We start from the raw sequence: 26,489 nt of genomic DNA, 5'->3' as shown, positions 1-26,489 counted from the left end.
AATTCTAGTTTTTTGGCCGTAAAATACAAAAAAACAAGGAACGTTCATGGCGGGGAGGCGATATGGTTCCTTAGGTCGTATTCTATGACCCGAAATTTTTTTAGGCGATCAGGGTTCGGGGGCTCGGGCCCACACGGAAGGCGTGAGCTATAGCACACGAAAATATAAAAATCGGGCGAATTCTAGTTTTTTGGTCGTAAAACGCAAAAACACGAGGAACGGTCATGGCAGGGCGGAAACTATGGTTCCTTAGGTCATATTTCATGGCCCAAAAATTTTTTAGGCGGACGGGCCCACTCGGAAGGCTTGGGCTATAGAACACGAAAATATGGGAATTGGGCAGAATTCTAGTTTTTTGGCCGTAATACGGAAAAAAATGAGGAACGGTCATGGCGGGGGGGCGACTATGGTTCCTTAGGTAGTATTCTATGACCCGAAATTTTTTTAGGCAATCCAGGTTCGGGGGCTCGGGCCCACTCGGAAGGCATGGGCTATAGGACACAAAAATATGGGTATCGGGCGGAATTATAGTTTTTTGGCCGTAAAACGCAAAAAAAAAAGAGGAACGGTCATGGTAGGGCGGCGACTATGGTTTCTTAGGTCGTATTCTATGACCCAAAATTTTTTTAGGCGATCCGGGTTCGGGGGCTCGGGCCCACTCGGAAGACGTGGGCTATAGCCCATGAAAATATGGGAATCGGGCGGATTCTAGTTTTTTTGCCGTAAAATACAAAAACACGAGGAACGGTCATGGCGGGGCGGTAACTATGGTTCCTTAGGTCGTATGTCGTGACCCGAAAATGTTTTAGGCGATCGGGGTCCGGGGGGCCCGGGCCCACTCGGAACGCGTGGGCTATAAAATACAAAAATATGGGAATCAGGCAGAATTCTAGTTTTTTGGCCGTAAAACGCAAAAAAATGAGGAACGGTCATTGCGGGGCGGCGACTATAGTTCCTTGGGTCGTATTCTATGGCCCGAAAAAATTTTAGGCTATCGGGGTCCGGGGGGCCCGGGACCACTCGGAAGGCGTGTGCTATAGAATACGAAAATATGGGAAGCGAGGGAAATTCTAGTTTTTTGGCCGTAAAACGCAAAACAAATGAGGAACGGTCATGGCGGGGCGGCGAATATGGTTCCTTAGGTCGTATTCTATGACCCAAAATTTTTTTAGGCGATCCGGGTTCGGGGACTCGGGCCCACACGGAAGGCGTGGGCTATAGTACACGAAAATATGGGAATCGGGCGGATTCTAGTTTTTAGGCCGTAAAACGCAAAAACACGAGGAACGGTCATGACAGGGCGGTAACTATGGTTCCTTAGGTCGTATTTCATGGCCCAAAAACTTTTTAGGCGATCAGGGTCCGGGGGGCCCGGGCCCACTCGGAAGGCGTGGGCTATAGAACATGAAAATATGGGAATTGGGCGGAATTCTTTTTTTTTGGCCGTAAAACAAAAAAAACGACGAACGGTCATGGCGGGGCGGCGACTATGGTTCCTTAGGTAGTATTCTATGACCCGAAAAAATTTTAGACGATCCGGGTCCGGGAGCTCGGGCCCACTCGGAAGGCATGGGCTGTAGGACACGAAAATATGGGAATCGGGCGGAATTGTAGTTTTTTGGCCGTAAAACGCAAAATAGAGGAACGATCATGGTAGGGCGGCGACTATGGTTCCTTAGGTCGTATTCTATGACCCCAAAAAATTTTTAGGCGATTCGATTTCGGGGGCTCGGGCCCACTCGGAAGGCGTGGGCTATTGCCCATGAAAATATGGGAATCGGGCGGATTCTAGTTTTTTTGCCGTAAAATGCAAAAACACGAGGAACGGTCATGGCGGGGCGGTAACTATGGTTCCTTAGGTCGTATGTCGTGGCCCGAAAACTTTTTAGGCGATCGGGGTCCGGGGGCCCGGGCCCACTCGAAAAGCGTGGGCTATAGAACTCGAAAATATGGAAATTAGGCGGAATTCTTATTTTTTAGCCGTAAAACAGAAAAAACGAAGAACGGTCATGGCGGGGCGGCGACTATGGTTCCTTAGGTAGTGATTACAATATTCTAAGTACTTTGGGGAAAGCTTCCGGTCATACCAAGCCCCCCATAAGTTTTAAGCAAAATAATATCGAGAACAAGACCTAATTATTACGTGCTAAGGCATTCCACAACTTTACGATCATAAAGAAAAGAGCGAAAGGAAACAAGCTTAAAAATTATCCTTTTTCCATATCCCATATATATATATATATATATATATATATATATATATATATATATATATATATATTTACAAAGGCCAAACGGCCTCGATAAAAGTACAAAGGTGCAAAAACAAAGAAAAGTCTACAAGGCACTTAAACAACCTAGTCTTTGTTGGAGCCCACCTCATTACCGAAGCCCGCCTCATCATCGGATCCGCCCTAACCCTCAGAGTCTCCTTCGTCCTCGGGATACGCCAACTTCTTGGCCTCGGCCTCGAGCCCCTTAATACTTTCAATCTCAGCAGATAATTCAAAACCTCGAGCATGAACCTCCTCGAGGGCCTCCTTTCGGGACTGCCACTTCACATATTGGACTACGTCTTTCAGGCGGTCCTGGGCTGCCTCGGCATCGGCTCTGTACTGGGCCACCATTTCATCGACATCGGCCTTGGTTATTTCAGCCACTGACTTGGCCGCTTTAAGCTCCTTGGCGAGGGTCTCTCGATCGGCAACAGCCGAGCTCAACTGAGACTGAAGCTCCTTAATTTTTTGGGATCGTGCCTCAGCCTTTTCCCTCGTCGCTCGAAGTTGGGCCTCCACCGAGACCAATTGTTCCCGGGCAGTCTACTTTTCCAAGGCCAAGCGGTCCATCTTGCCTTTCCACTCTTCGGCCTCGACCTTGATTGCATCCATCTCAGCCCGGAGTTCGTCGATCCGATCAATCTTCTGTTTGACCTGTGGGTTCTGACCATTAGTCACTGTGTCTAGCTCATCGTCAATAACCTCAAAGATTTTTACCTGGTCGGCGTGTTCTTTCCTAGCTGCGTCCAACTCAGTTCGAAGGCCCTTAGCCTCTCTTTCGCGTTGCTCGCAGAGACGTTTGTATGTGTCTCTCTTCTCAGCAAGCTCTTTGGCTTCTACCTCGAGTTGGATCAACTCATCTCGGTACCGGAGGTCTCGTGATGGAGCACCGAGGCCTGCAAACACGGGGAAAGATATTAGAGTTATCAAAAAATTAGTTCAAATATCAGAAGAAAAATAGGAATCATCAGGGATTATCGAGAGTTACCCGGTTCAGTGCCTGTTGTGCTCCGTTGAACAGGCATGGCGAATCTACCTCGTTCATTTTGATCTATTCTTCCTCTGTGACCAGGCACCGGAGGTAACTAGCTATCCCTATGGCTACAGGGACAGAAAGAACCCGGGTATCCTCCAGAACAATGATGATAATTAACCACTTCCGACCAGGATCCGCCCTCGGGACAGGGAACCGGTTGACCAGTCTCAGGATCGAGTTAGACCCACCTGCCCCTTAGGATGGACTTTTCCTCGGTATCTCTAAGTTACCTAACCTGGTGACGTCCTCCATGGCAGTGGAATCCACTCCATAAAAAAGTAGCGAAGGGGGTCGTCCGCTCCGTGGGCCCCCTCGTTGGGGAGTTCTTTCATGGTTTGGACCTTGTTATATATGGACTTGGTAAATAAGGGTGACTCGGTGATGTCTATCATGGCAAGTGGCTCTTTCGGGGCACTGCCCGCATCCTAGGAAGCCTCAGCCCTTGCCTCCCCATCGACCTCTCTGGCTTGAGGAAGATCGGCCTCGCGGATCTCTGGTTCAACGGCCCCCTGGTCTCCGAGGGGTGACGACTTGCAGGCTACAAAAACGAAAGGCTCTTCTCCCTTGGACTCATCCCTCAGCCGATAGAGCAAGACCGAAGCTAGTGCTGGGGAGCTGGTGTTTTCCTTTGGCTTGCGCACCAGCCTTCTCCTTGTTTTCTTTCTCTCCGAGCTCAGGGAACTCAGAACCCTCCTCCTTTTCCTCTCTCCGGCCTATCCTAGAGCAGGAGACTCTACAGGCAAGTCCTCACCAAGTCCTCACCACTGATTGGAGGCCTAAGCTTGACATCCTTAGGCAAGCATGCAAAAAGAAGTAAAGGAAATAAGGACTTAATGTTAAAAAAAGAAGCCTAACACAACCTACTCGAGAAAGAAGTCTCACCATGAGAACGAGCCTCCCAACGACTATTCGATAATTTGCGCCACGAGTGCTTGGAGTAGGGCATATGTGAAACGATACCCTCGACCCACTCCTTGAGTCGAGGGACATCATTTGGGACCCGAGCGATAGCTGCACCACCACAAATACCGATAAGAAAAAGAGAAGTAAACATAAAATCAAACTTTGAAGGAAAGTTCTACTTACATGACGTATTCCACTTCTCGGTAAATGGCCTGCATTTTATCGGAATCAAGTTCGAAGTCCTCACTCGAACAAAATGACCTTGCCAGCCTCAATCTCGGTCTTCATCAATACTTGAGAACAGGGCTTTACTGGCCCGACGCACGAGCTTTATCAGCCCCCCCGGAAGATTCGGGGACTGTATAAGCGGAGTAGATGGTCAATGGTGAACAAGCACCCATCGATTTTGTTCACAAAAAATCGGAGGAGGATCGTAATCCTCTAGAGTGATGGATGAATCTGTCCTAGGCATAAGTTGTACCTCTTGCAAAAATCTAAAATGACGGGGTCTACCGGGCCCAATGTAAAGGGATAAGTGTAAACACTTAGATATCCCTAGACATAGGTGGTAATGGCCTCTTTGGGGTTGGGGACCACTATGTCTTTATCGGCCCAAGATAGTCTTTTCGGACCGTAGGGAGGACCTCTTCGGTAATCGAGCAGATGTATCTCGAGACCTCCTCACACCGACCATGTACGGAGGAAGGCTTTTCAACTTTGAAATCATCGTTGACCGAGCATCCCCCGGGGATGAACATTTTCAAAGGGGGTTCGGGTACTGGTTCATCAACGGCCACGCTTGGAGCGGTCCCCTTGACCTCAGTAGCCGGCCACGAAGTAGAAGAAGCTTCTTTCTGGGGAACGATTTTTGAAGTCTTTGCCATTCCTTTAGAAAGTAAAAATAGAGGAAAATCTAGGAAAGATGAAGAAAGAAAGGAAGTTGAAAGATTAGAATTTTTGGCTTGAGAAGAAGATGGTTAAAAATTCTTGCAAAGGACCTCGAGTAACCGGGGTAAAAATGCTAAAGAGTATTGAAATTCGGAGGGTACGGGGGTAGAAGGTTTGATGTAAAGTAAAAATGAACAAATGAGGGGGTATTTATAGTAGCTTAGCGACGTTTCGCATTCAGGGACGGCCGATCGGCGGCTGACATGCATTTAATGCCATTATGACTTGACTGAAAGACGTTTAGGATGTTTTGTCATTTATGTCACGATGTATCGAAGTAAGAATCGGAAGCTCGGGTCGTTTCTCGTCGTTTACTCTCCGAGAAACGAGGGGACTATCTGTATATGGGCGAAATCAAGCTCATGGTGCATCCCGGCCTCTGAAAAGATATGCCAGACTTGAGTCATAGTGGCAAGGGACCGAAATCGAGTCAAAAGTCCCACCGAGCCAGAATCTGGGGGCATGACGCCTGCCCTCGAGAATGTCAAGATCATGGTTTCGGAATCGGTCCTAGCCTCGAACGATTTCGAAGAACATTGTCGGACAATCAAGCATAGCCAATAGAAGGCTGAAATATCCGTGACCGACGGGATATCACGGCGGGGATCTCGGCACGTATCGATAGGAAACCGTCAATCAGTAAATAGAAAGATTTTTTAACTTTTATAGAGTTGTACATAAAGTAGGACTCCCCTACTATATAAAGGGGGTCTGATAATTCATGAAACACATTGTAACACGCACTCAAAAGTAATATATTATTATTTTCTCTGTCACTAGCTCTTGCTCCTTTTCATTGGTACCGGCCGTGGTGAGCCCGACTCGAGGGTGACTATTTCACTAAGACTCGAACTATCTTACTCGTGTGGTTTGAATTTAATTTATCTTTGTTTCTTCGATTCTACTCAATTTATTGCTCTATATCAAATTATTCCGCGTATCCTTAAAACCACTTATAAATTCAATTGTTATCCGCATTTGAGGGTAAACATAAATCATTTTACATATTAAAAGCGTCATTACAAAGCAAAGTATATATTAAAGCTTTAAAAATATTAAAACTGGACCTCACTCGGTAGAATTAATCAAGGTACACAAGCTGATCCAGACGTCATTGATTTTAAAAAAAATAAATTAAAATAGCATCAAAAGGGACACCCGGTGAAATTTGTAGGATTTCCTAACCCTTTTAAGAAGAATTAACCTAAATCCTACCCACCCAACACCTAAACTAAAGATAGCTAGTGGATATATAATATATATTATTCAATGTGTGATATTTATATAATTATTTATAATAAATACATAATGTATGTATATTGGTTAAAAAAAGTAAAGATGAAGTTAGACCAGCTATTTATGTAAAAATCCAGTGGACCGTAACATTGGGCCGGCCTAAGAACGATTATACTCACTTACCCAGCAGATCCATCAAAAGGCCCATTTAGCCCCAACATCTCAGCCTCTTGTGATATGTATTCCGGAAAACCCTAGCCCGTACTGTGCTCGAGCTGTTTCGTTGCTAGGTTGCCAATTCCATCTCCACAACCATGGTAACTTTCTTCGTATCATCGTCATTGCAAAGCATTCATACTTACCCAGCAGATGATTTTTGCATGTACTTACAGTTGTTTGTTTTATAGGCGGATGTTGAAGCCGATGTGACGGCAGGACAGCCAAAGAAGAGGACGTTCAAGAAGTTTAGTTACAGAGGCGTCGATCTCGATGCTTTACTTGACATGTCCACTGACGAGCTTGTTAAGCTCTTTAATGCTCGTCCTCGCAGAAGGTAATTTATATATCCCAATTTGTTGCTCATTGTTCCCTTTTTTTGGTTAAGCACCGAGACTAACTTATTAATTTGAACATTCACTTGATTTTATGTCCGATTGGATGATACAAGGGTCTTATACGTAGTACTTTATAAATTTTTAGTTTATGCGCGGAATTTTTTCCCCTTATTAAACTCTGTTTAGTCGAACAAATGCCAAGCGAATTAGGATGACGGAGTACAATTCTATTGATAGCTTCATTAGGTTTGTTTGTGGCCCTTAATAATAAGCGGGTCCTATTTGTTGTAGGTTCCAGAGAGGTTTGAAGAGGAAGCCAATGGCCTTGATCAAGAAGCTGCGCAAGGCGGTAGGCATTATGAACTATTACTCCTTTTTCAGCTGCTTGTTCCCTTCACAGCATTTATTTTCTTAGTTTGTCCATTTGACCAATTTTTATATGACGTCTGGGTATATGTTACTGCTTGAGTAGTTGCTGTATAGCCTTCTCAATGTTAGCTGTATGGGCAGAAGAACTTTGGAAAGATCGTTTACTGTATTTGGCTGCAATGGTCAATCGTCTTTAGTGTAAACCCCCAACACAGGACTCAAAGAATGCTTGAAGCATATGAGTAAAAAGTTGCTTTAAGCATAGAACAGAGTTTTACTTGGTTCTTGTGGTCTGGATCCTAATCTGTCCTTGACGTACATTAGGGCTATCAAAATAAGCCCAAGCCCAACTAACCCGCCTTACCCGCCTAAAGTTTAATGGGCTGGGCAAAGAGCTATTTTACTCCTGGGTCTATTTGGGTTGTGCCCAAGTTGACCCATCACTATGCAATAGCCCAAACTAACCCGTCAGATAGCCCAAATGTAACCCGTGTAGCTCCACCACAAAGTCGTCCCCCCTTTGTCCTATCTTTCCTTTGCTGCCTCACAATTGCCTATGAGTTATTTCTTTTTTAGTGAAAGAGTTACTCCTCTAATCTCTTAATTTGTGAGCTATACTTTAATATCAATTCTTTCTTCTTCAACACCTAAGAAATAACGCTTCAATAATAGTATTTTATTTTTCTTCTCACTGAACATTAATTAGGTTGAAATAAATTAGTAATCTATTTGATGGGTTTCTTGACTGGGATCTCCGTTAGCAAAACAAAGTTTACTAATTTTCATTAATTACAAATTGTTTATGAATGTGAAAAATACCCCAGTCTTCATGGACCAATAGTACTAAACAATGATAAATTGAGGTAATTATGAGTAAAAATGTGCTTTTTTTGACAATATAAAACAAACTGTGCTTTTTTTAATTTAGACAATGTGCTTTTGAGTAATGTTTTAAGAACTCATTTTAAAGGTTAGTAGTATTTATTTTAAAACAAACTGTAAGTCCAAAACGCCAACTAAGCAAATAATTTTAGTAGTGTGTTGGTATATATATGTATGTATGTATATATATACACACACTTTTTACAAATTTATAATTTATGTAAAATATATTATAATCACTTTCTAAATATTTGTCTCACAAAATGAGAGAAATGAAGTTCTTTTTTTATTATTCTAAAAGGATTGGTATAAGAAATGTATTTATGAGCCGCATGGTTACTAACCACATTTCGTCTAATATATATGTGTATCAGAAATGTAAAGCTCGGAATAAATCACATAAAAGATGGATTTAGGTGGGTGAAGATGAGCGGGTTAGCCCATCTTGACCCAGCCCATTCTAGCCCAAATAAACTTTTGGTAGGGTTGGGCAGTGACCCATTTAGTTACTCAACTCACTTTGACCTGCCCAAATTCATCTCAACCCGCCCATTTGCCACCCCTAACGTACATAGTGATTAGCTTGCATAGACTAAGGTAGGATTGAGAAAACAAGTTGTCCCATTTTTTCATGAGAAAAGCTCTGTTGAGGAAAAAATCAAAAAATTGATTTCATCATCTGTTTTTAGTTGAAAACATGAAATTACTATTGTTAACCTTTGATATTTAAATTTGATCCAGAGAACCTTTAATAAGATGCTCCTTTGGGCTCACTCTACTCATTGAGTTTTACCCTATGATGAATTACATCATAGGGTAGAAGAAGAATCACCTTAGGCTGTTGCTTGTCCTGAAACTAAGCTCTGGCTGGTAGTCCAGGGTGGTTTTATGTGTGGTTCAAGTCACCCCCGTGTATTTTTCCTGCTTTAGTTGGTTTCTGGAGAATTTGATGTCTACATTGTTTCTCCAAGTTGCTGTTTAAGTGAGTGAACACACTATATTTTCTTTCTCCTCGTGTTGTAGTTGTCATAAAAGTTTCCTTGTTGTTTATTGTATTACTTTCTTTATGTTTCTTTAGTCTTCAATGTTGTATGAGTTCCATATGCATATATAGTATGGTATTGTTTAATCTTTGTTTGGTGTGCTACCTTTTTCATTTGAGCATTTTAATGCAGAAACGTGAGGCTCCACCAGGGGAGAAGCCAGAGCCTGTCAAGACTCATCTGAGGAACATGATTATTGTTCCTGAGATGATTGGAAGTGTCATTGGAATCTACAACGGAAAGACGTTCAATCAGATTGAGGTCAAGCCTGAGATGATTGGTCACTATCTGGCTGAGTTCTCAATCTCATACAAGCCTGTCAAGCACGGGAGACCCGGTATTGGTGCTACTCACTCATCAAGGTTCATTCCTCTGAAGTAATATGGGATGTCAGGTTATTTGATGCCTTATTTTACTAGAATTTTGATGAAGGCCACATATTATGAAAGAGTTGAGTTTGAAATGGCAGTGGTCAGCCGATAAATATCTATTTTTAGTTGTTTGTTATGACATTGGTGTCTTAGACTTGTTCTTTTCAAATGCTCAATTGAGGGGAGGGCTTGATGAGTGATGCTCACAACTCACAAGCCATATGTTCAAGTTCTCTCCTGATTTCCCAGCACACTCAAGTCTTTTCTTGATTTCTTAACAGTTAAAATGAATTATAGTTTTGTGAGAACCTTTGCACTTTCTTGATCTCTTCGTGAATAACTTGTGTTATTGTGGTTGAGCTTGTGCATCCTGGGACATGTTGGAGTTGGCCTAAATCTTTACATGTGAGAGTTGTTCTGTGCTTAGCTGGAAGGATGATTACCCTATAATTTAGGTTCTGGAATTAAATGGTGCCTTGAAGGTTCTGGAGTTCAAAATATATGCCGAGAAGGATGTGCTCTGAATTATTAGTTTCTTTTTGGAATATGCTGAGCTTATAGAACAATTTTCCACAAGCAAATTGAAATTGTAACATATTTTGGTGTCAATGGCATGTGCCATGTTGGGAAGGTGTCTAATGAGCTTGACTCGTACTAGTAAAAATGATCGTCTTTGACACGAATGGAATGTCAATGGTATGTGACTCTCTCTCTCTCTCTCTCTCATAAAAGGTGGATAGACAGCTAATTTAATGCTTGTGCAGCTATCCGAATTAATAAAATTGCCAGAGTTTCTTCAAGAGAATGTGATGAGGGGTTGAAAAGAAAAAGAAAAACAAAGAGAATGGGAAGAACTTGTATAGGTCTTGTCATTTTATTTCGACGCTACACCGTCTGCTAAGCAGCCGTTGGAAAAGCATAATCTTTAGTGATCAGTGCCAACTAGTTTTCTATCTACTCTAGGAAGGTAAATTCCTCTGTATTGCAAATAAAGCAGTTTTGCACTGCTTTAGCCACTCCTGCTGCTCCGGCTCTCTTATCTATAGAAACATTTTGATTATAGACATAAATTAAAACACAGTGAAGAGAGAAGTTGGTGGGGTGGGAGAGTGTAGGTGGAATATAGAGGCTTTCTCGGATGTTTCTAACAATCGATGGCTGCATGTGCCAAACCCTTGAGCAACTCTTTCCCCTGGTAACAAGGAATTTTCATACGTATGCAAAGAGAATAGCAGTTAAAAGGAGATTCTAGGTTGGTTCACTTTTATTACTCATTAATTAATTTTGCCAACTTGTCATGAGGAAACTAGTATTTAATATTTGTATTGTATTTGTCACCAGACATACAGTCCTTGACCTTCCTAAATCCCAATACAATGTCTGATCGAAGAAAAGATACATATTTTTGCTACAAGGGGATGAATGAATAATGAAGAAGGGTGGGTGCAGAGGCGGATCCAGGATTTAAATCTTATGAGTTCAATTTTAAGATTTTTAACATTGAACCCATTATATTTTTAAAGTTATGGGTTCATATCTATTATTTTTGTAATTTTAATGAATTTTTACATACAATTTTTACTTCGCGTCGAAAGTTATGGGTTCAGTTGAACCCGTAGCTAGTAAGCTACATCCGCCTCTGGGTGGGTGGTGAAGGGAGGAGAGGGAACAATGCATTAAATTCTTGAAGCAGCTCTTCTATATGTATTGAAATAGAGAGTTCAAATTCAACTGACCAGCAGCATGCATTCATTGCTCATTTCTTGGTCAAGTACTTCTTGAAATCGTAAGTTTTATGAACCATTGACGTTGCCATTAATACATACTACGTAGTTAATTATTGACAGTGTAGTGATCCCATGAATATTAAATCACTTACAACAATCTTCGCTCTTCGGTGCATATTATTTCTGTGTATAGTCTTAGTTTGTCTGAATTACCCGTTATTGCTTTTCTTAATTGCTCATATCACATAATTAACACCACAATAATTGTAGCAACTTGTTAACATCAAATATTCAGTTTGCCAAGATAACTAACATTGTAATTAATATTTGGACCGGAAGAGAGTATTATAGAGTTGCTAGTTGCATGTGCTCCTAATCATCCTCCACAGTCCACACATTACAAAATTCAAATTCATTAAAAGCCGTGGAGTCCATCTATTACATGTACCTGGAGTCAGATTAATAATATTTAATTTCAAGGGAAATTCACTAAATAAACATCACATTAAATAATTGGCCGGGAGGGGGAACTCCCATCAACGGGCACATGGCCTTGTTTCCTCAAAATGTAGACTTCATAATAATAATAATAAGATAAAATAAGCATTGATTATACATAAATATAATGGATGAATAAATTAAAATAATTAAGATACATGATGCGGAAAATCCGGTTACTGGAAAAATGTCATTTAAATGAAGGAATAAAACACTCAATCACTATATATAACAGCGAGGACAAGAACAACGTAACCACCCAAAGAGGAGAAAGAAATTGAGGGACAATTATTAAAGCCCCATTAGTAATAAACAAACCAGACATTAGGGTTTTCTGTTTATTGCTGCTTCTTTTCCACAACAAATTTCCAAAGATCATTTCTTGAATTATCTACATATACCATCAAATAAAAATACAGACACATGGAAACCACAACTTCCTCCTCAACTAAACTGCTTCATCAACATTTTCAGCTCCTGCTCTTGCATTTCTCCATGGCTCTTGGTGCTGAAGTTCAAAAAATAATAATTAGGAATCTGATCTCAAATATTAGTCATTTTGGTAAATTTAATCTGTCTAAAACTATTTAACGTTTTAAAAAAGACGTCATTTATAACAATATTTTTTTAATCCTTACCCTTGTTGTTCCAACTAGTGGTCGTGGAGTATCAAGTATAAGATATTTAACGAGAGATAAAAGATAGGAGTAGTTTAAACAAATGCTGTTATAACACTAATATTATAATTTTTGTTTTTACAAAAAACTTAAAAAACAGATAATATAATTAGTAGATAGTAATTTTGTTGTAACTTAGAAAGAAATGAAAGGAAAACCCATACCAAGTCCAATAGCTTCAGATCCTTTCATTATGCGTAAACGCTTGCATGAATCAACAAACATCCTGAATAAAAGCATATGATTAATTTCCCATTTGAATATGTTTATATATAATTGGATTATAATTAAGGAGAAAAATGGAAAAAAGAAATTACTGCCAAGGTACATCTCCCACGAGCATCCAGTCCCCATCCTTATCTTCATAGGTAGGTACATAGTCAGAACTGTTGAGGAGATCCATCAGTTTCCTCTCATTCATAAAATCTATCATTCCTTGGGCCCCATAATTACCTGTTGCATCAATATGCATCCCATAATTATTTACTAGTGCAATTTTAAAAAACATCGCACACTATAACCGATGCACTATATTTGTATTAAAAAGCTAGGCTGTACTCTATGCACCCATATGATCAATGATATACTAAGATCTAACTTTTTTCCTTTAATATTTTCAAGATTCTCTTCTAAAAATGCATAATAAACTTATTACCTTAGTGGATATCAAGAGAGAAGGTATTTGCTACATTAATTTCTTTGTTACTTGTCCTCAAATATGACATTTTCTTGAAAAACTTTACATGCATTAATTATGATTTTAGTTATTAAAGATTTTCACCATTAGATCTTTAAATGGGATGTTCTGAAGAAAGACATATCATATTAATCCCTCCATCCATTCTATAAGAAAGTTTGATTTCTTAATTAAGGTAAATCCGACCATGTCTGGTGGAAAAGAACTCCAGTTTCCTCAGTTAATAATTCTTGAAGGAGATCGAGTTCAATTTAATTCTGTGTGGTAAAAGGCTTTCTACCCTAGCACCTAAAAGATAACTTCAGATAACATTCCATAATAATAAATGTAATTAATTAATAATTACTTGCTACGACATGTTAAATTATATACTCCACTAATTTGTTGAAAATATTATCATTTACGGAGTTACCCATGGTAAAGGAGCTGAACATCTTGGCCAAAGCATCAGAGAGTTGTTGGTAGCTTTTGTACATCTTCAAGTCTACCTTTCGAAGGTAAGGTGCGCCATCCATTGAGACCTTCACAAATGCTGCACTGCTGCTTCCTCCCTTCGAATTCTCACTTTCTTCACAAATGCTGCTGCCTTTTTGTGCCATTATGTTCTTCCTAAAAGATCTCACTGGTGGCCAACCCACCACTTGCGCCCTGCAATTTCATAAATTGAAGAATTACGTCAACTTTTATGTGCTGACAGTGTAAAAAGGTAGCCCGGTACATAAAACATTCCGTGTTTACCCAGGGTCCGGGAAGGGCCGTACCCCAAGGGAAGGGTGTGATAGGCAACCTATCACGATGCAAGCATTAGTGACTGATTTCACGGCTCGAACCCATGACCGGTAAGTCACACATAGACAATTTTATCCGCGACTTATATGTACTGAAAGTGTAAAAGGAAGAAAAACAGGAGTTTACTTTGCCGGTGGTTTGGCTGAGTCCTTGTTACAAGTTTCCTTGGAAGGATTCTTCATTTTATCCTTCTTCAGATCTAAGCCAGAAGAATCATTGGATTGAAGGTTGAGTTTCAGATCAACAGTCTCAGAAAATCCTCTCTTCTTATTGATGGAATCAATATTATTCTGATCAGCAATAGCTGCTCTTACTTCTCCACCAGGCAGTCCCAAACATAGCTCAGTTTCCTTGAGATTCAAGTCCATTTTCCGGCTAACTTCCATCAAATAATTACACAACCTCTTCTTTCTTGATTATAATGGCAACTTCTTTTTCTTTCTTATATGCAAAATGATTGCTAGCTACATTGAAGAGAGAGATAGATACGCTCACACAAAGGTATATAATGTAGTTCTAGCAAATAAGGAGAGCATGTATATGGATTTATGTGCATATATACCAATTATTCAATTTTTCTACGACATTACAATCGTATGGCTTGGTGGCACGTGGACATATTTGGTATGTTGATTTTCTTGGGATCAGAGGGTGTATTTTTCTTTAAAGGATTAGAGGGCATATAGTAACTATAATTGTACATTCAAGAAATGTGACGTGATGAGCGAGAATCCTTCACTTTAATTTACTTAAAGGTTTTGCGTTGGATATTTAGATTAAAAACTTCTGATAGAAGTGGTTTGTCATCCTTTAAATACTTATGAAGTAAGTGGACATTAATTTCGAATACAGAATAATTAAACTAAAAAAAGAAAAAAATACTGTAATTGTTTAAAATTATTGCTTTTGCTTTTGTTGGAGATATGTAAATTCTAGGAGTAAAAATTAGGATACCCTAATGATTTTCCTTTATTTATTTAACAATATGTCAAGTGGATGGGGAATAATGAAAAATAATGAAAAGTACTCTACTAGGAGGAGAAATGCCATGATTAATGTAACAATGAGGCTGAAATGAGTAGTGGTCCAATAAAGAGCCATGATCAATCAGCTCACCTATGTACAATATTGATTATATATTGATATAACTAAAAAGAGAGTATTTTCTTATTGAAAGTATATACCGATAACTCCATTAATTTATGTACGTAGGACTTGATTCATTATGTATTGTCACTTGCAACTCTATCCATCTGTTTTCATGTGTTCCATTTTCTTTTTCATCACAATCATCAACCCGGCCTGAATTTAGGTACGTTAAGTTTAGTTTCGTAATGACTTGCTTAATGATGATCAAGATTAATGATAAATTAACTGGGAAAGTGTCTGCCTGTTTTAATTGCATTTTGATGATGTAACCACAGCAATTGGCGTAGTCAAGATTTATAAAACATAGATACTACTTTGATTGGTCTTCCTCTACTTAAACTAAAGCAAGACAATTTGATCTGGCAGACGGCATTGAAATATGTGTACCCGAAAAATCGGATAGAGTTAAATTTATAAGTAGTTCTAAGGATATGTGATATAGCTTGACATAAATCGTACATAGAAATAAAAATGTGTAGATTCTTGACTATAAAAACGGGAGATAAATTAGTGAGCAAGAAGAATGAATATGATAGAGTAAATCAAGGGGTTTAACTTTCAATAGGAGAAGTAGTCTTTTGTTACAATGTGTGAATCTCTCTTATGTTTACAATAATCCCCCTCTTTATAGTAGAAGGATCCTACTTTATATACAATAAAAAATATATAGTGGAGAGGTCATGATGAATTGTCTTTTCCCTAATTCCTGCCAGGATTCTCTCCCTTAGTGCGGTTGCAACGACCCTTGTCTGTGAGCTCGATACTGACTCGAACCCGATATTGGATCGAGCCATCGGCCTTGACTCGAGCTCAACCCTGACTCGGAGTCTTGATATTCGGGGTGGGTGTCGGTCGGTCTGTGCATCTCCGACAACCTTCGCGTTGCCTCGTGGTTTGATTTGGTTATGGGCCCGATAATGATACCGAGCTGATCCTTGATCGGTCTTGGAGCTCGAATCATGACGCCCTTACTTCGGACCTCGACCTGACCTTATGCAGATACCTTTCGATCGAAGTATTATTATCTCGACCAGTCCATATGACTGACTAATAGGTTTCGACCGTATACAGATAGTCCCCTCATTTCTCGGGAAGGATATGACGAGAAACGACATGATTTCCAACGGTATGATTAGATATATACTGACGTCAGCATCGAGTCCGACCATGACGCACGTGGTAGCTGTCCCATCGGTTCAGCTTACCGAGGCATTTAATGTGCGTCAGTCGATGTCGGCCATTATGTGAGATTGAACTGCCTCTGTTTAGCCCATAAATAGCCCGTTCCCAAAATCAAACTTAATCTGTTACTCTAATCAAACCCCCAAATTTTCTTATTTTTTTCGCCTCTATTTCGCCGCTTGTAGAGCCACCTTCATCAGCGTTTGATACCATCATCCTTTTATCTTCCTTTGCTTTTCTTTTACTTATACCAATGGCAAAAACCTCAAAAATCGTATCGCAGAAGGAGAAAGCTTCCTCTTCCCGGCCGTCCGGCGATAAGGCACCGGCGGAGCTGCCTCCCCACGAGTATGTTCCTGGACCGTGTATTCTAAAGACCGAGTTTAAGGTTGAAAATCCTTCGTCGGTTTTGGGCCGATGTAAGCATGTGTCGATGTACATGTGCTCGATAACAAAGGTTCGTCTCGAGGCCGTGAGGAAAGACTGCAACTGGGGTCCCGAGGTTGTGCTACAAATTCCCTCTCCCGAAGAGAGCATCATCACTCACGTGGAGGTTTTTTTTAAGTGTTTATACTTACCCCTTTACGTTGGGTCCCGTCGACCCAGTGATCATTGATTTTTGCAAAAGATATCAGGTCACCCTCGGCCAAATTCATCCTTCTCTATGGCGCATAGTAATCATACTTCGCTTCTTCTCCAACAAGGCCGGGGGCTGGAGTTTACTCTAAATCACCTCATACGATTGTATCGGCCTCAAATCTTTCGAGGACTAATCAGGCTCCACCGCCGGGCAACGAAAGCTTTAATGTCGAGCATCGATGAAGACAAGGATCGGGGTTGGATGGGCCGCTTTATTCGGGTGATGACTCGTGACCTTATCCCGAAAGAGAAGATGCCGTTCCGCGAGGAATGGAATTTCAACCGTAAGTGATTTTTATAAGACTTTGTTTTTCGTATCTTTCTCTGATTCTGTTTGATATCCCCCTCCGATATACAATTGTCCCTTGGATGCCACAAGCGGTACCTGACCTCGAGGATTGGGTTCGGAAGTTAGCCTCGACTTCCTCTTATGCCGAACGCGCTTGGCGTGATTTGGAAAAAGGCATATGGGAGGCCAAGAATCACGGTAAGGGTCCCTTTTCATGTTTTTTGAAATATTTTTTATGCTTCATTCGTTACTGACTTCCTTTCATGCAGGCGTGACCAAGGATGCCGTTTTGAGGCCTTCGATTGGTGAGGAATGAACCAAGTCCCCGGTTCCGAAACCAAGGAAAGATAAAAAGCGAAAAACTTTCTCTCAGTCAGAGGACCCCAAGCCCAAAACTCGAAGGGTGAGGAAGAAGGTAATCGCTCTTACGATGGACTCGGTCCATGACTGAGAGATGATGAAGAAGAAGAAGATGCTCTGGCACTGGTGGTTCGATCTGCGGAAGCCATCGAGGTCGCCAGACCTTATGAGCCGATGGCGGCTACACCGGTCGGGGCCGGTTCTGATACCCCGAGGCTCGATCAGAGCGTCCCGAGCAATTCGCTCGGGACCATGATAGTGGGTCATTTGCCTTCTCTTCCGACCTTTTTTGAGGAGGCATTAAGGGAAGCTCGAGAATTGAAGACCCCGATATGGGCGGAGGCTCTAGTGTTGGGATCCTTTTCGGGATTACTTTACTGAAGTCGATGATGCCTCTGATATTAGTAACACTTCTATTCTTCTAGAAGAGGCCCAACGTTTTATTTCTCGGGTAATGATTTTACTGCTCTTGGTTTCTTTGTTCTTTTCTAAACATGACTTGCATTTTTTTCCCTTTTGTGTAGGCCCTTAACAAGTTTCGAGCCGATCTCAGCCAGTGTGAGGTCGAGCTTCAAAAGGTCTTGGGGGAGAGAGATGCTCTGAAGGTTCTTTGCGGCCAAAAGGACGAGGTTATAAAGGACCTCTAAGTAGATTTGGCCAAGGCTCGTGAAGAAGGGGCCGAACTAGATAAACAGGTGAGCATCGTTCTGTTAGAGTATGGATTCGACCCAACTGTGGAAGCTAACCCTTCGTTATCTCAGCTAGCGTTGCATTAGTCTTGGAGCTCGAATCATGACGCCCTTACTTCAGACCTCGACCTGACCTTACGCAGATACCTTTCGATCGAAGTATTATTATCTCAACCGTATACAAAATACTTATTTTATTTTAACTAAAGATTAGATATAAGTCAAAGCACCAGCCAAATTAATCACATTAAATGAGATGCAATGGTGTAACTAATTTCTTAGTTTCTATAGTAAACTCTGGCAAATAATAATTAATTTGAGAAATGTAAATTTTGGCCGCTGTAAATAATAATAGCCGATAAAATATATATTTTTAGTATATGTTTATTATATACATATTTTATATATTTTTTGGCTAATAAATGCAATTAATTTTATCCGATTGATCAACTTTGTATTTTGCGCTAATAATTATTTCCTCTATTGGTTTTCGTTCCAATTTTCTTATGAAAAAAGTTATTTTTCTTATATTTCTTTTCCTTACCTTTGTAACTTCCTTTTATTCATTCATTTAATATATAATTTGAAAGGCGTTATATTTTTTTCCCATTACATTCCTTCAATTTGGGACTACCCGACCGTTAGATATTGAGTTCGAGTGACGCTGAAGGAAGGGAAATGTGCAAATATTATAAATTCTCCTAATTTGGGAGAGGTTAAAAAAAAGAAAGTAAAGTGCATGTTTATACTAGAGTGACATCAATAGAAAGGTGAAAAAATAGAGAATTGAAGGGGAAAAAAGGTCAACTCCAAATATACATATACATTACAAAGTGGGAATCCAAAATAATAATAATTCTGCTACCAGACAGACGCGACAGGCTGTCCACCTCTTCCCTTTAATATTTCGGCTTCATTCATACATATCGATTACGTTTTGCATGAATCTTTAATTTTTCCTTAGAATCCATAATTAATGGGGTCAGTTATATGTTGGAGGGAACATATTACTGAAACTAATCAACTATGACTCTGCCCTAAAACTTATGAGTACTACTTCCACCATTTATTTTTAGTTATTTTCTTTTAATTATATATTCTTCTTAAGAATAAATAAATAAAGTGTATATTTTATAATTTTATCTATAATAATGATAGTATTTCAAAAAGTCTTGAAAAATAATCTGAAAAATAAATAGTTAATAATAAGGGTAAAAGAAAAAAAAATTATTTTTCTATTGATATAATGAATAAGTAAAAATAAAAATATATAATTGACAACTAAAAATAAACGAAAAGAATACATAATTGTGCATGTAAGTTTCAACATTCAGTAACTATATATAGATATTTAATTTGTAGCTAGAGGGATGGGTATTGTTCTGACTTCTGCGAAGGTGCTTCTTCTCTATGTCTCCAGTTAATGGCACGTCAAGGAATATTTTTCTGATTTTTCACACGGTGTTTGGTGTCCAGTGTCATAGCCACCCAATGTAATGGCTGGTCAAGCCTACATACTTTGCCGAAAAATTATATTGCGTGTATAAGTTAAATAATACTTTATATGGTTATATACTAGAATTTGAACATCCTTAACACAGTTGAATGAGGCAGTTCAGCGATTCAGGGTGTTCAAAGTGACGTGTTGTTCACATGTTCAAAGTTCTACTCATTTTATTTGCCAAAACTAAATGGAGACTACCATGTGTGGTCTATTTGATTCTTTATCAATTCTAAAAAATTTTCTAATAAAATAACTCTTAAAACTTAAAATTTGTGTAGAAATAAACAACTAATCTTAAAAGTAATTTTTAACTAACAATTATTTCTTAAATAAGTTTTATAATTAAAAGTCAAGTTCTACGAAATTCTTCAACAAAAGCTCTCTACAAACTATAAATCCTCTCGACTCTCTCTTTCCTTTGGTATGCTTACTTTTGTTAGTAAAATTTCTAATAATGTCTTTTTATTATTTTGATTTTAATTTATAAAATTATAGTTCTATTAATTTTTTTTTATTGTTTAGCTAAATATTGCGTAGTTTGATCTAAAAATTTTGGTATACTATTCATCGGCAAAAATAATTATTGACTTATTTAAAGTTTGAACACTCTTGACGAAATTCCTGCTTACGTCACTGCCGGTGTCCGCTTTGAAATCTGACCAATCCAAATTCACGCTACATAATATTAAAAGGAAAAAACTTCCTACCAAAATTCACGCGGCATAGGCTGACACATCCTAGTGAAAGCGGTGTCGGATGACACTGCTTTATCGAAAAATTTTATCAAAATGTATATTTTTATTAAATACGAGTAGTATGTAATATTGGAAATAAGTTAAGTATCAAAGAGTGACACCGCTTGCCAAGAAGCGTTCCTTTGTCCTTTGGATAGGAAACTGAATTTTGAGTGGGAGGTTACGTGTTCGAATCTCAGTAAATATTCTATGTTTTTAGAGCTCAAAGCCTTCTAATATTACATTATTGCTCTTTATGAGTTGAATTCGGGAAATTATTTAGAGATATTTTAAGTAATATTTTAATTTGTAATTCAACTGTAGTTTCAATGGGCAGATATTTTCCTAAAGCACCTTCTAAGCTTTCAAAATCAAGTTCAACATCTCAAAGTTCATCTAACTTGGAAGAAAGGATCAATGAGATGAAACCATGTCTATACTGTGAATGAATTATTTTAAGTTCCTTGAAACTTATTTGAATTTGGTGGTTGTGTGATGCCTTATCTAAAAAAATATATTTAGTACTATAATGAAGTTTTATAAAAAAAATTCAAAAAGTGAAAATTCGTCTAGGAAATTTATAGTGGTGTAGTTATATTATGTTTTTTTTTTTATATTTTATTTATTATTTGAATCCCCTTTTTTAATATGGAGTTGTTATTATATTTGTTCAATTCTTTAAATATCGACATCGCTTGCAAATTTTTTTTGTATACGCCCCTGATGTGCGGGGTCCGAGAAAGAGACAGAATATAAGGGTCTATTGTACAGCCTTATCCTGTTTTTCTACGAGAATTATTCATTCACTGCACATATATATACAGAATTACTGGTTTATGTCATTACAATTCATCTTGCAACTTAGAAAGATATCTCTCTCACACACACAAAAAATCATGATTGGATGTAGTTATTTGAATAATAGCTTCTCGTGAAAGCAAACCAAACCCTTATGGCCGGTTTCACGTTGAAATGTTATATAATGGAGAAAAACAATAAGCTATTATGAAAAGCAAACAGTTAGATACACCATTTAACGGTTTTTCAGCGGAAGTTAATTAAATATTTTATGCAAGATGTGAAGCTTAAATGCACTGAATGGTGATCAACAATAATTTTAAAGTGAAATGTTTCATTCAGTAGAGGTTTATAGGTTCATTCAATATTACAAGATTCAGAAAGTTTAACATAGGATACAAATAATTATGTTTATTTATACAAGTCAAATTCTTATTATTTTTAAATTCAATCTCAAGTACATAGAACTGATATACCTGCTCAAGCCAACACTGCATCAACTTCATCTTTTTTATCATGTAATGCTAATGTTGGTAGAAATGGCCATATGGGGCCGGCCAATCATCTACTAATGTGCTAATGGCATAGTTGGAATTCAACAGAATTAAATCTGTAGACGATCGAGTAGAAAAAGCTAAGAACCCTGATAAATTATGCCGTTCTCTTATCAATTAACTACTATAGTACAATGCTATGTATATATACTTGTGTGTGTGATATGAGTTGAAGCTATGTGAAAAATTATAACCTTTTATTCTTCTTTACGTGTGCTTGATTGTCTGGTCATTTTGATCACCTCAAATAGTGCCTGAGCTTTAAATATCTTGTCATGTCGTGATCAAATGACAAATTTAAGGATAAGCGGGAGGCGGATCTATGAATTCTAGTATATGGGTGCATTGCTAAAAAAAAAAGGGAAAAATGTACTAAGTGGGAGTTGATTCCTATTCCTCTTGGTAAATAACTCAACCTTCAACCAAGTGCACTGATGTTTCGCAAACAATCCATGTTTTTGCATGTAATTTGCCTTGCATTATGCCTTGATCTTGTTAACTTTAGTGTGGATATTTGTGACTCGAGCTTAATAATGGTATTTATATGTGTAGGAGTCAATTGAAAGTGATTTGGGTAGTTTGCATGCAAATTGACGTCAAAATGGAAGAATTTGGAGGAAGTATAAGTTTGGTGCCCAGGTTTGTGCCAGACACCAACCAAAACGCCGTTGACAGCATGCTAAAATATTCACTGTCCAGGTTCGCGCCAGACACCAAGTGTGACGCCCAAGGGCGGATTTTGTCCTAATTCGGCTGGAAATTAGGAATTTCAACCCTATACGTCCCAACATGTATAAAAGGGGTTCTAAACCAACTTTTGGGAGTAGAAAAACATATTTTGGATGAAGAGAGAGCATAGAGCCGCCATGGAGGTCGGAATTCATCAGATTTCATTTTTCTTCCATCAAACTTAGTAATCTTTACGTTTCTTTGGATGAATTGTTGTTTTGTTACCATGTCTATATGGACCTAAACTTCTTTTCTAGGGTTGTTGTTGACATGAATATTGAATTTTATTAATTACATCACCGTTAATTCGAGTTATCATCTTTGATTGTTTCTCTAATTCTGTGCATAATTGCTTAATTGTTTGGCTAGCAGTTGAGTTCTATTTACTATCTATGATATGCTTGGGAAAGTCGTGTTAAGATTAGAGTAGAATTAGAGAGAGCTTATTTCTGAACCCGTGGCTCGAGGAAAGATTTCGCGGTTAGGATAGGAATATACCTAACAGTCTTACTTAGTTGAATGTCATATTTTCTTCGTTCATGATAGATTCAATACCATAGGAATGTAGGGTTGATATATTATGAATAGATAAATAGTAATGTGGGAACATGCTATTTATACAAACGATCTGGTCAACAAGCAATCAAAGATAATTTGGATTAATAGGTGTAATTATGAACTCAATAGGATTGATAAACCGACCACAACCCTGAAATCTATATCTCCATCGATTACATGTTTAAATTTCGCAATAGTAGTTGTAATAGAAAAATCAAAATTTTGATTATCTTGGATAGTTAATTGATTTTAGTTAGCTTAGTTAACGAATAATCTAAGTCTCTCTGGGTTCGACATCTTACTTTCAAGTCAATTTGTTACTTGACGGCCACGTGGGAACCAACAAGTTTTTGGCACTGTTGTCGGAGATTTAGTTATTGATTGTTTATCTAAGTTAAGCTTTTAATTGATTTATGTTTAAGTTTTTAACTTTCTTATTTAGTTAGTATTTTTTTTTTTACTTATTTTCACATGGCATCTCAGACTTCTCCCAGGTATGGTTCTTTGTGCGGGCACCCCACACATAGTTCTCATCATCTAGTTTGCTTTTGCACTATTTCAATGGCTTTGCATCCTATGCTCAAAATCCTACAACACAAAACAATACTGCAAAAATAAAAAATAAATAAAAAATAATCCAAAATAAAAGAAAGCACTACAGCTGGGCTGCCTCCCAACAAGCGCCAGATTTAACGTCGCGACACGACCTGAACAACTTTTTGCCCCCACCTCAAAATTATGAATTGAGCCCCTAATTTGGATTCAAGTTTTTTGCTATGCTCCCGGGGTGGTGGGACAAATATAATTGGGCCAAGTAACTATTTTCGCATTCTACACTTCTTGGCCTTCAGATGAGGTATGTAATTATGTCTCTCGGGCACGATAAATTCCAGAATGTAAGCACCTTGTTTTTAGTCCGTTGGCTCCTCTAAAGGCTCGAATGACTCAATTTTCATATCATCATCCAAACACAATGTTGAAAACTTCATGGAATGAAGACCAATGCTTTCTAACTCTAGAATTGCATCATTATTTACATCCTCATATGTACACACACTAGAGTCTTCAAATATAACATTATCTACTTCCTCACAGGACTCTAGTGTGCTTTCCTCAACATGGACATCATCAATAAAAGTATGGTCGAATGATTGACTCTCCATTTTTAGCTCCTCAATTTGGCATATAAACTCCTTTTCAGCTTCACACAGCTCAGAACTATTTTGTTGGGCATTAGATACAACAACCTTGGCATTCAGTTGAGCTTCCAAGTCGTGAATAGCAGTGCCAAGTTTTTCAATCTCTTTCCCCAGTTCAGATCTTCCTTCTATTAAGTCTTTCATCCCATATGTAATTTTCTCATGTTGAGCCTCATATATTTCTAATCTTTCAGCTTATTCCATTAGCCAAGTTTGGCTCAAAATCTCCTCTTCTTTGAAATTTTCCTCTTGCTGGAACTCACTCTCTTGTTTAATTTGAGTCTCTTCCTGAATATCTACTAAGCCCGTACAAACATTTGAAGGGGTTTGTGGGCACTTGTTGGGAGAGCAAGAAAATAAATGTCTCCGAGGATGCATTGAGGCTATGGCTTTTTCCCTTCTCTCTACAAAGGAAAGATTTAGATTGGTTGGAACGTTTGTCGAACCATTCCATTCACACTTGGGATGAGTTGGCGGAAAATTTTATTTCAAAGTTCTTCTCTCCGGGGCATATGGCTACACTTCGGGATGAGATTTTGGCATTTAAGAAAGAGCCCAATGAATTACTACACGAGATATAAGAGCAGTATAGAATAATGATCAAGGAATGTCCCAACAGCGATATGACGGAAAACATGATTCAACAAACCTTCTATCGTGGGATTAACACGACCAATCAATGTGTGGTGAATCAACTTGCCGGTGGAAATTTTATGACTATGCCTTATGCGGAGGCGTGTGAGATTTTAGATGAAATGGCGGAAACATCATCAGCGTGGCAATCCCGGGCTAATGTTCCACAAGGTGATCCCAACGTGATCCACCTTCACATAAAGTTGCATGACCATGGGCAAGCCATAGCCGAATTGACTACCACCATGAATCAACTAGCAAAGGCTCAACTTCAACAAGTGCAAAATCCTAAGCAAGTCAATGCCATGGAGGGAGTGAACATGATGATGAACAAAAGAAGAACAAAGGATCCACAAGTGCAACATCAAGTGGATAATTTTGTGCAAGAGGATAGTAGTTTTGATCAAGATAATTCTTACAATGACCAAGAAGAGGAGGTGCAATATGTGAACAACTTTCAAGGGAAACGAAACAACTTCCAATGCCCAATCCAACAACAATGGCGACCTCAAAACAATCAAGGCAATTGGAATTCTCACAACCAAGGAAATTGGAGTGGTGGAAACAATCAAGGAAATTGGAATAGTAGAAACAATCAAGGGAATTGGCATAACAATAATCAAGGAAATTGGGGGGGGAGGGGGTAACAATCAAGGCGGATGGAACAATAATCAAGGCAATCGGGGGTCGGACTTTCAAAGGCCCCCGATGTATTAACAATCGAACAACCGACCTCCCTATCCTTCCCATGGTCCTAGTTATTCAACCAATGATATGGGGCGTATTGAGAACAGTTAGGCAAATGATGGAAAAGAATGCCGATTCGGATACCCAACTTGCCTCACACAACATATTGATCTGCAACTTAGAAGTGCAAATGGGGCAAATCTCTCAAGCTCTCAATTCTCGTCCTAATGGGGCACTTCCAAGTGACACGGTGGTTAACCCAAAGAGTGGGAACAACACGGGACATGCCATGGCCATTACTACAAGAAGTGGAAGAGGTGGGAATACACCCACCTCAAGTCAAAGACAACTTGTGGATGATGAGCAAGTGGTACAAGAAGAAGAGGTCCTGAACGATGTGGTGCAAACAAATGATGACGTTTGGATTGATATTGATGATAGTGTGGAAGAGACTTAAGAGGAGGTGAACCCGTCTAGGGATCAGATTATTGACATACCGGAGCTGGCAGTGCAAAAGGCTAAGGCACCATTGCCTAAGCCTCCACCTCCATATCCTCAAAGACTTGCCAAACAAAATGGTGAGAATAAATTCAAAACGTTCATCCAAATGATGAAAATTATCTCAATCAATGTTCCATTAGTTGAAGCTTTGGAACGAATGCCCGGTTATGCAAAGTTTATGAAGGATCTTGTGACAAAGAAGTGGTCAATGAAGTTTGAAACTATCAAAGTCACTCATCAAGTGAGTGAAATTGTGCATTCAATGGCTCCTAAGTTGG

The 26,489-nt window shown here is 39.0% G+C and overlaps 2 protein-coding genes across 2 annotated transcripts; one reads left to right on the top strand and one right to left on the bottom strand.

The window, feature by feature from the left end:
* Positions 1-6,596: 6,596 nt before the first annotated feature.
* On the top strand, positions 6,597-9,926 carry LOC107830654 (small ribosomal subunit protein uS19). The gene is made up of 4 exons (XM_016658277.2): positions 6,597-6,716; positions 6,807-6,952; positions 7,245-7,302; positions 9,380-9,926. Exons 1-4 carry the CDS (start codon positions 6,714-6,716, stop codon positions 9,626-9,628), a joined length of 456 nt encoding a protein of 151 aa, XP_016513763.1. The 5' UTR covers positions 6,597-6,713; the 3' UTR covers positions 9,629-9,926.
* A 2,194-nt stretch (positions 9,927-12,120) lies between these two features.
* On the bottom strand, positions 12,121-14,546 carry LOC107830653 (auxin-responsive protein IAA14). The gene is made up of 5 exons (XM_016658276.2): positions 14,133-14,546; positions 13,630-13,865; positions 12,838-12,973; positions 12,685-12,746; positions 12,121-12,351 (listed from the first exon to the last, which is right to left on the bottom strand). The coding sequence occupies exons 1-5, from the start codon at positions 14,390-14,392 to the stop codon at positions 12,314-12,316; spliced, it is 732 nt and encodes a 243-aa protein (XP_016513762.1). The 5' UTR covers positions 14,393-14,546; the 3' UTR covers positions 12,121-12,313.
* Between the last annotated feature and the right edge of the window lie 11,943 nt (positions 14,547-26,489).

This window comes from Nicotiana tabacum, chromosome 22 (genome assembly GCF_000715075.1).
Source record: "Nicotiana tabacum cultivar K326 chromosome 22, ASM71507v2, whole genome shotgun sequence".
Classification (NCBI taxonomy): Eukaryota; Viridiplantae; Streptophyta; class Magnoliopsida; order Solanales; family Solanaceae; genus Nicotiana; species Nicotiana tabacum.
This window is presented reverse-complemented; position numbering and strand designations above follow the sequence as displayed.

Excerpts from the sequence above, each read along its gene's own strand:
- LOC107830654 (XM_016658277.2), top strand. Across the intron at positions 6,953-7,244 it reads AATGCTCGTCCTCGCAGAAG|GTTCCAGAGAGGTTTGAAGA; the intron begins GTAATTTATATA and ends TATTTGTTGTAG. Across the intron at positions 7,303-9,379 it reads TCAAGAAGCTGCGCAAGGCG|AAACGTGAGGCTCCACCAGG; the intron begins GTAGGCATTATG and ends ATTTTAATGCAG.
- LOC107830653 (XM_016658276.2), bottom strand. The coding sequence starts at position 14,392 with ATGGAAGTTAGCCGGAAAATGGACTTGAATCTCAAGGAAACTGAGCTA. Across the intron at positions 12,974-13,629 it reads GTTCAGCTCCTTTACCATGG|GTAATTATGGGGCCCAAGGA; the intron begins GTAACTCCGTAA and ends TTGATGCAACAG. Across the intron at positions 12,747-12,837 it reads GTGGGAGATGTACCTTGGCA|GATGTTTGTTGATTCATGCA; the intron begins GTAATTTCTTTT and ends GCTTTTATTCAG.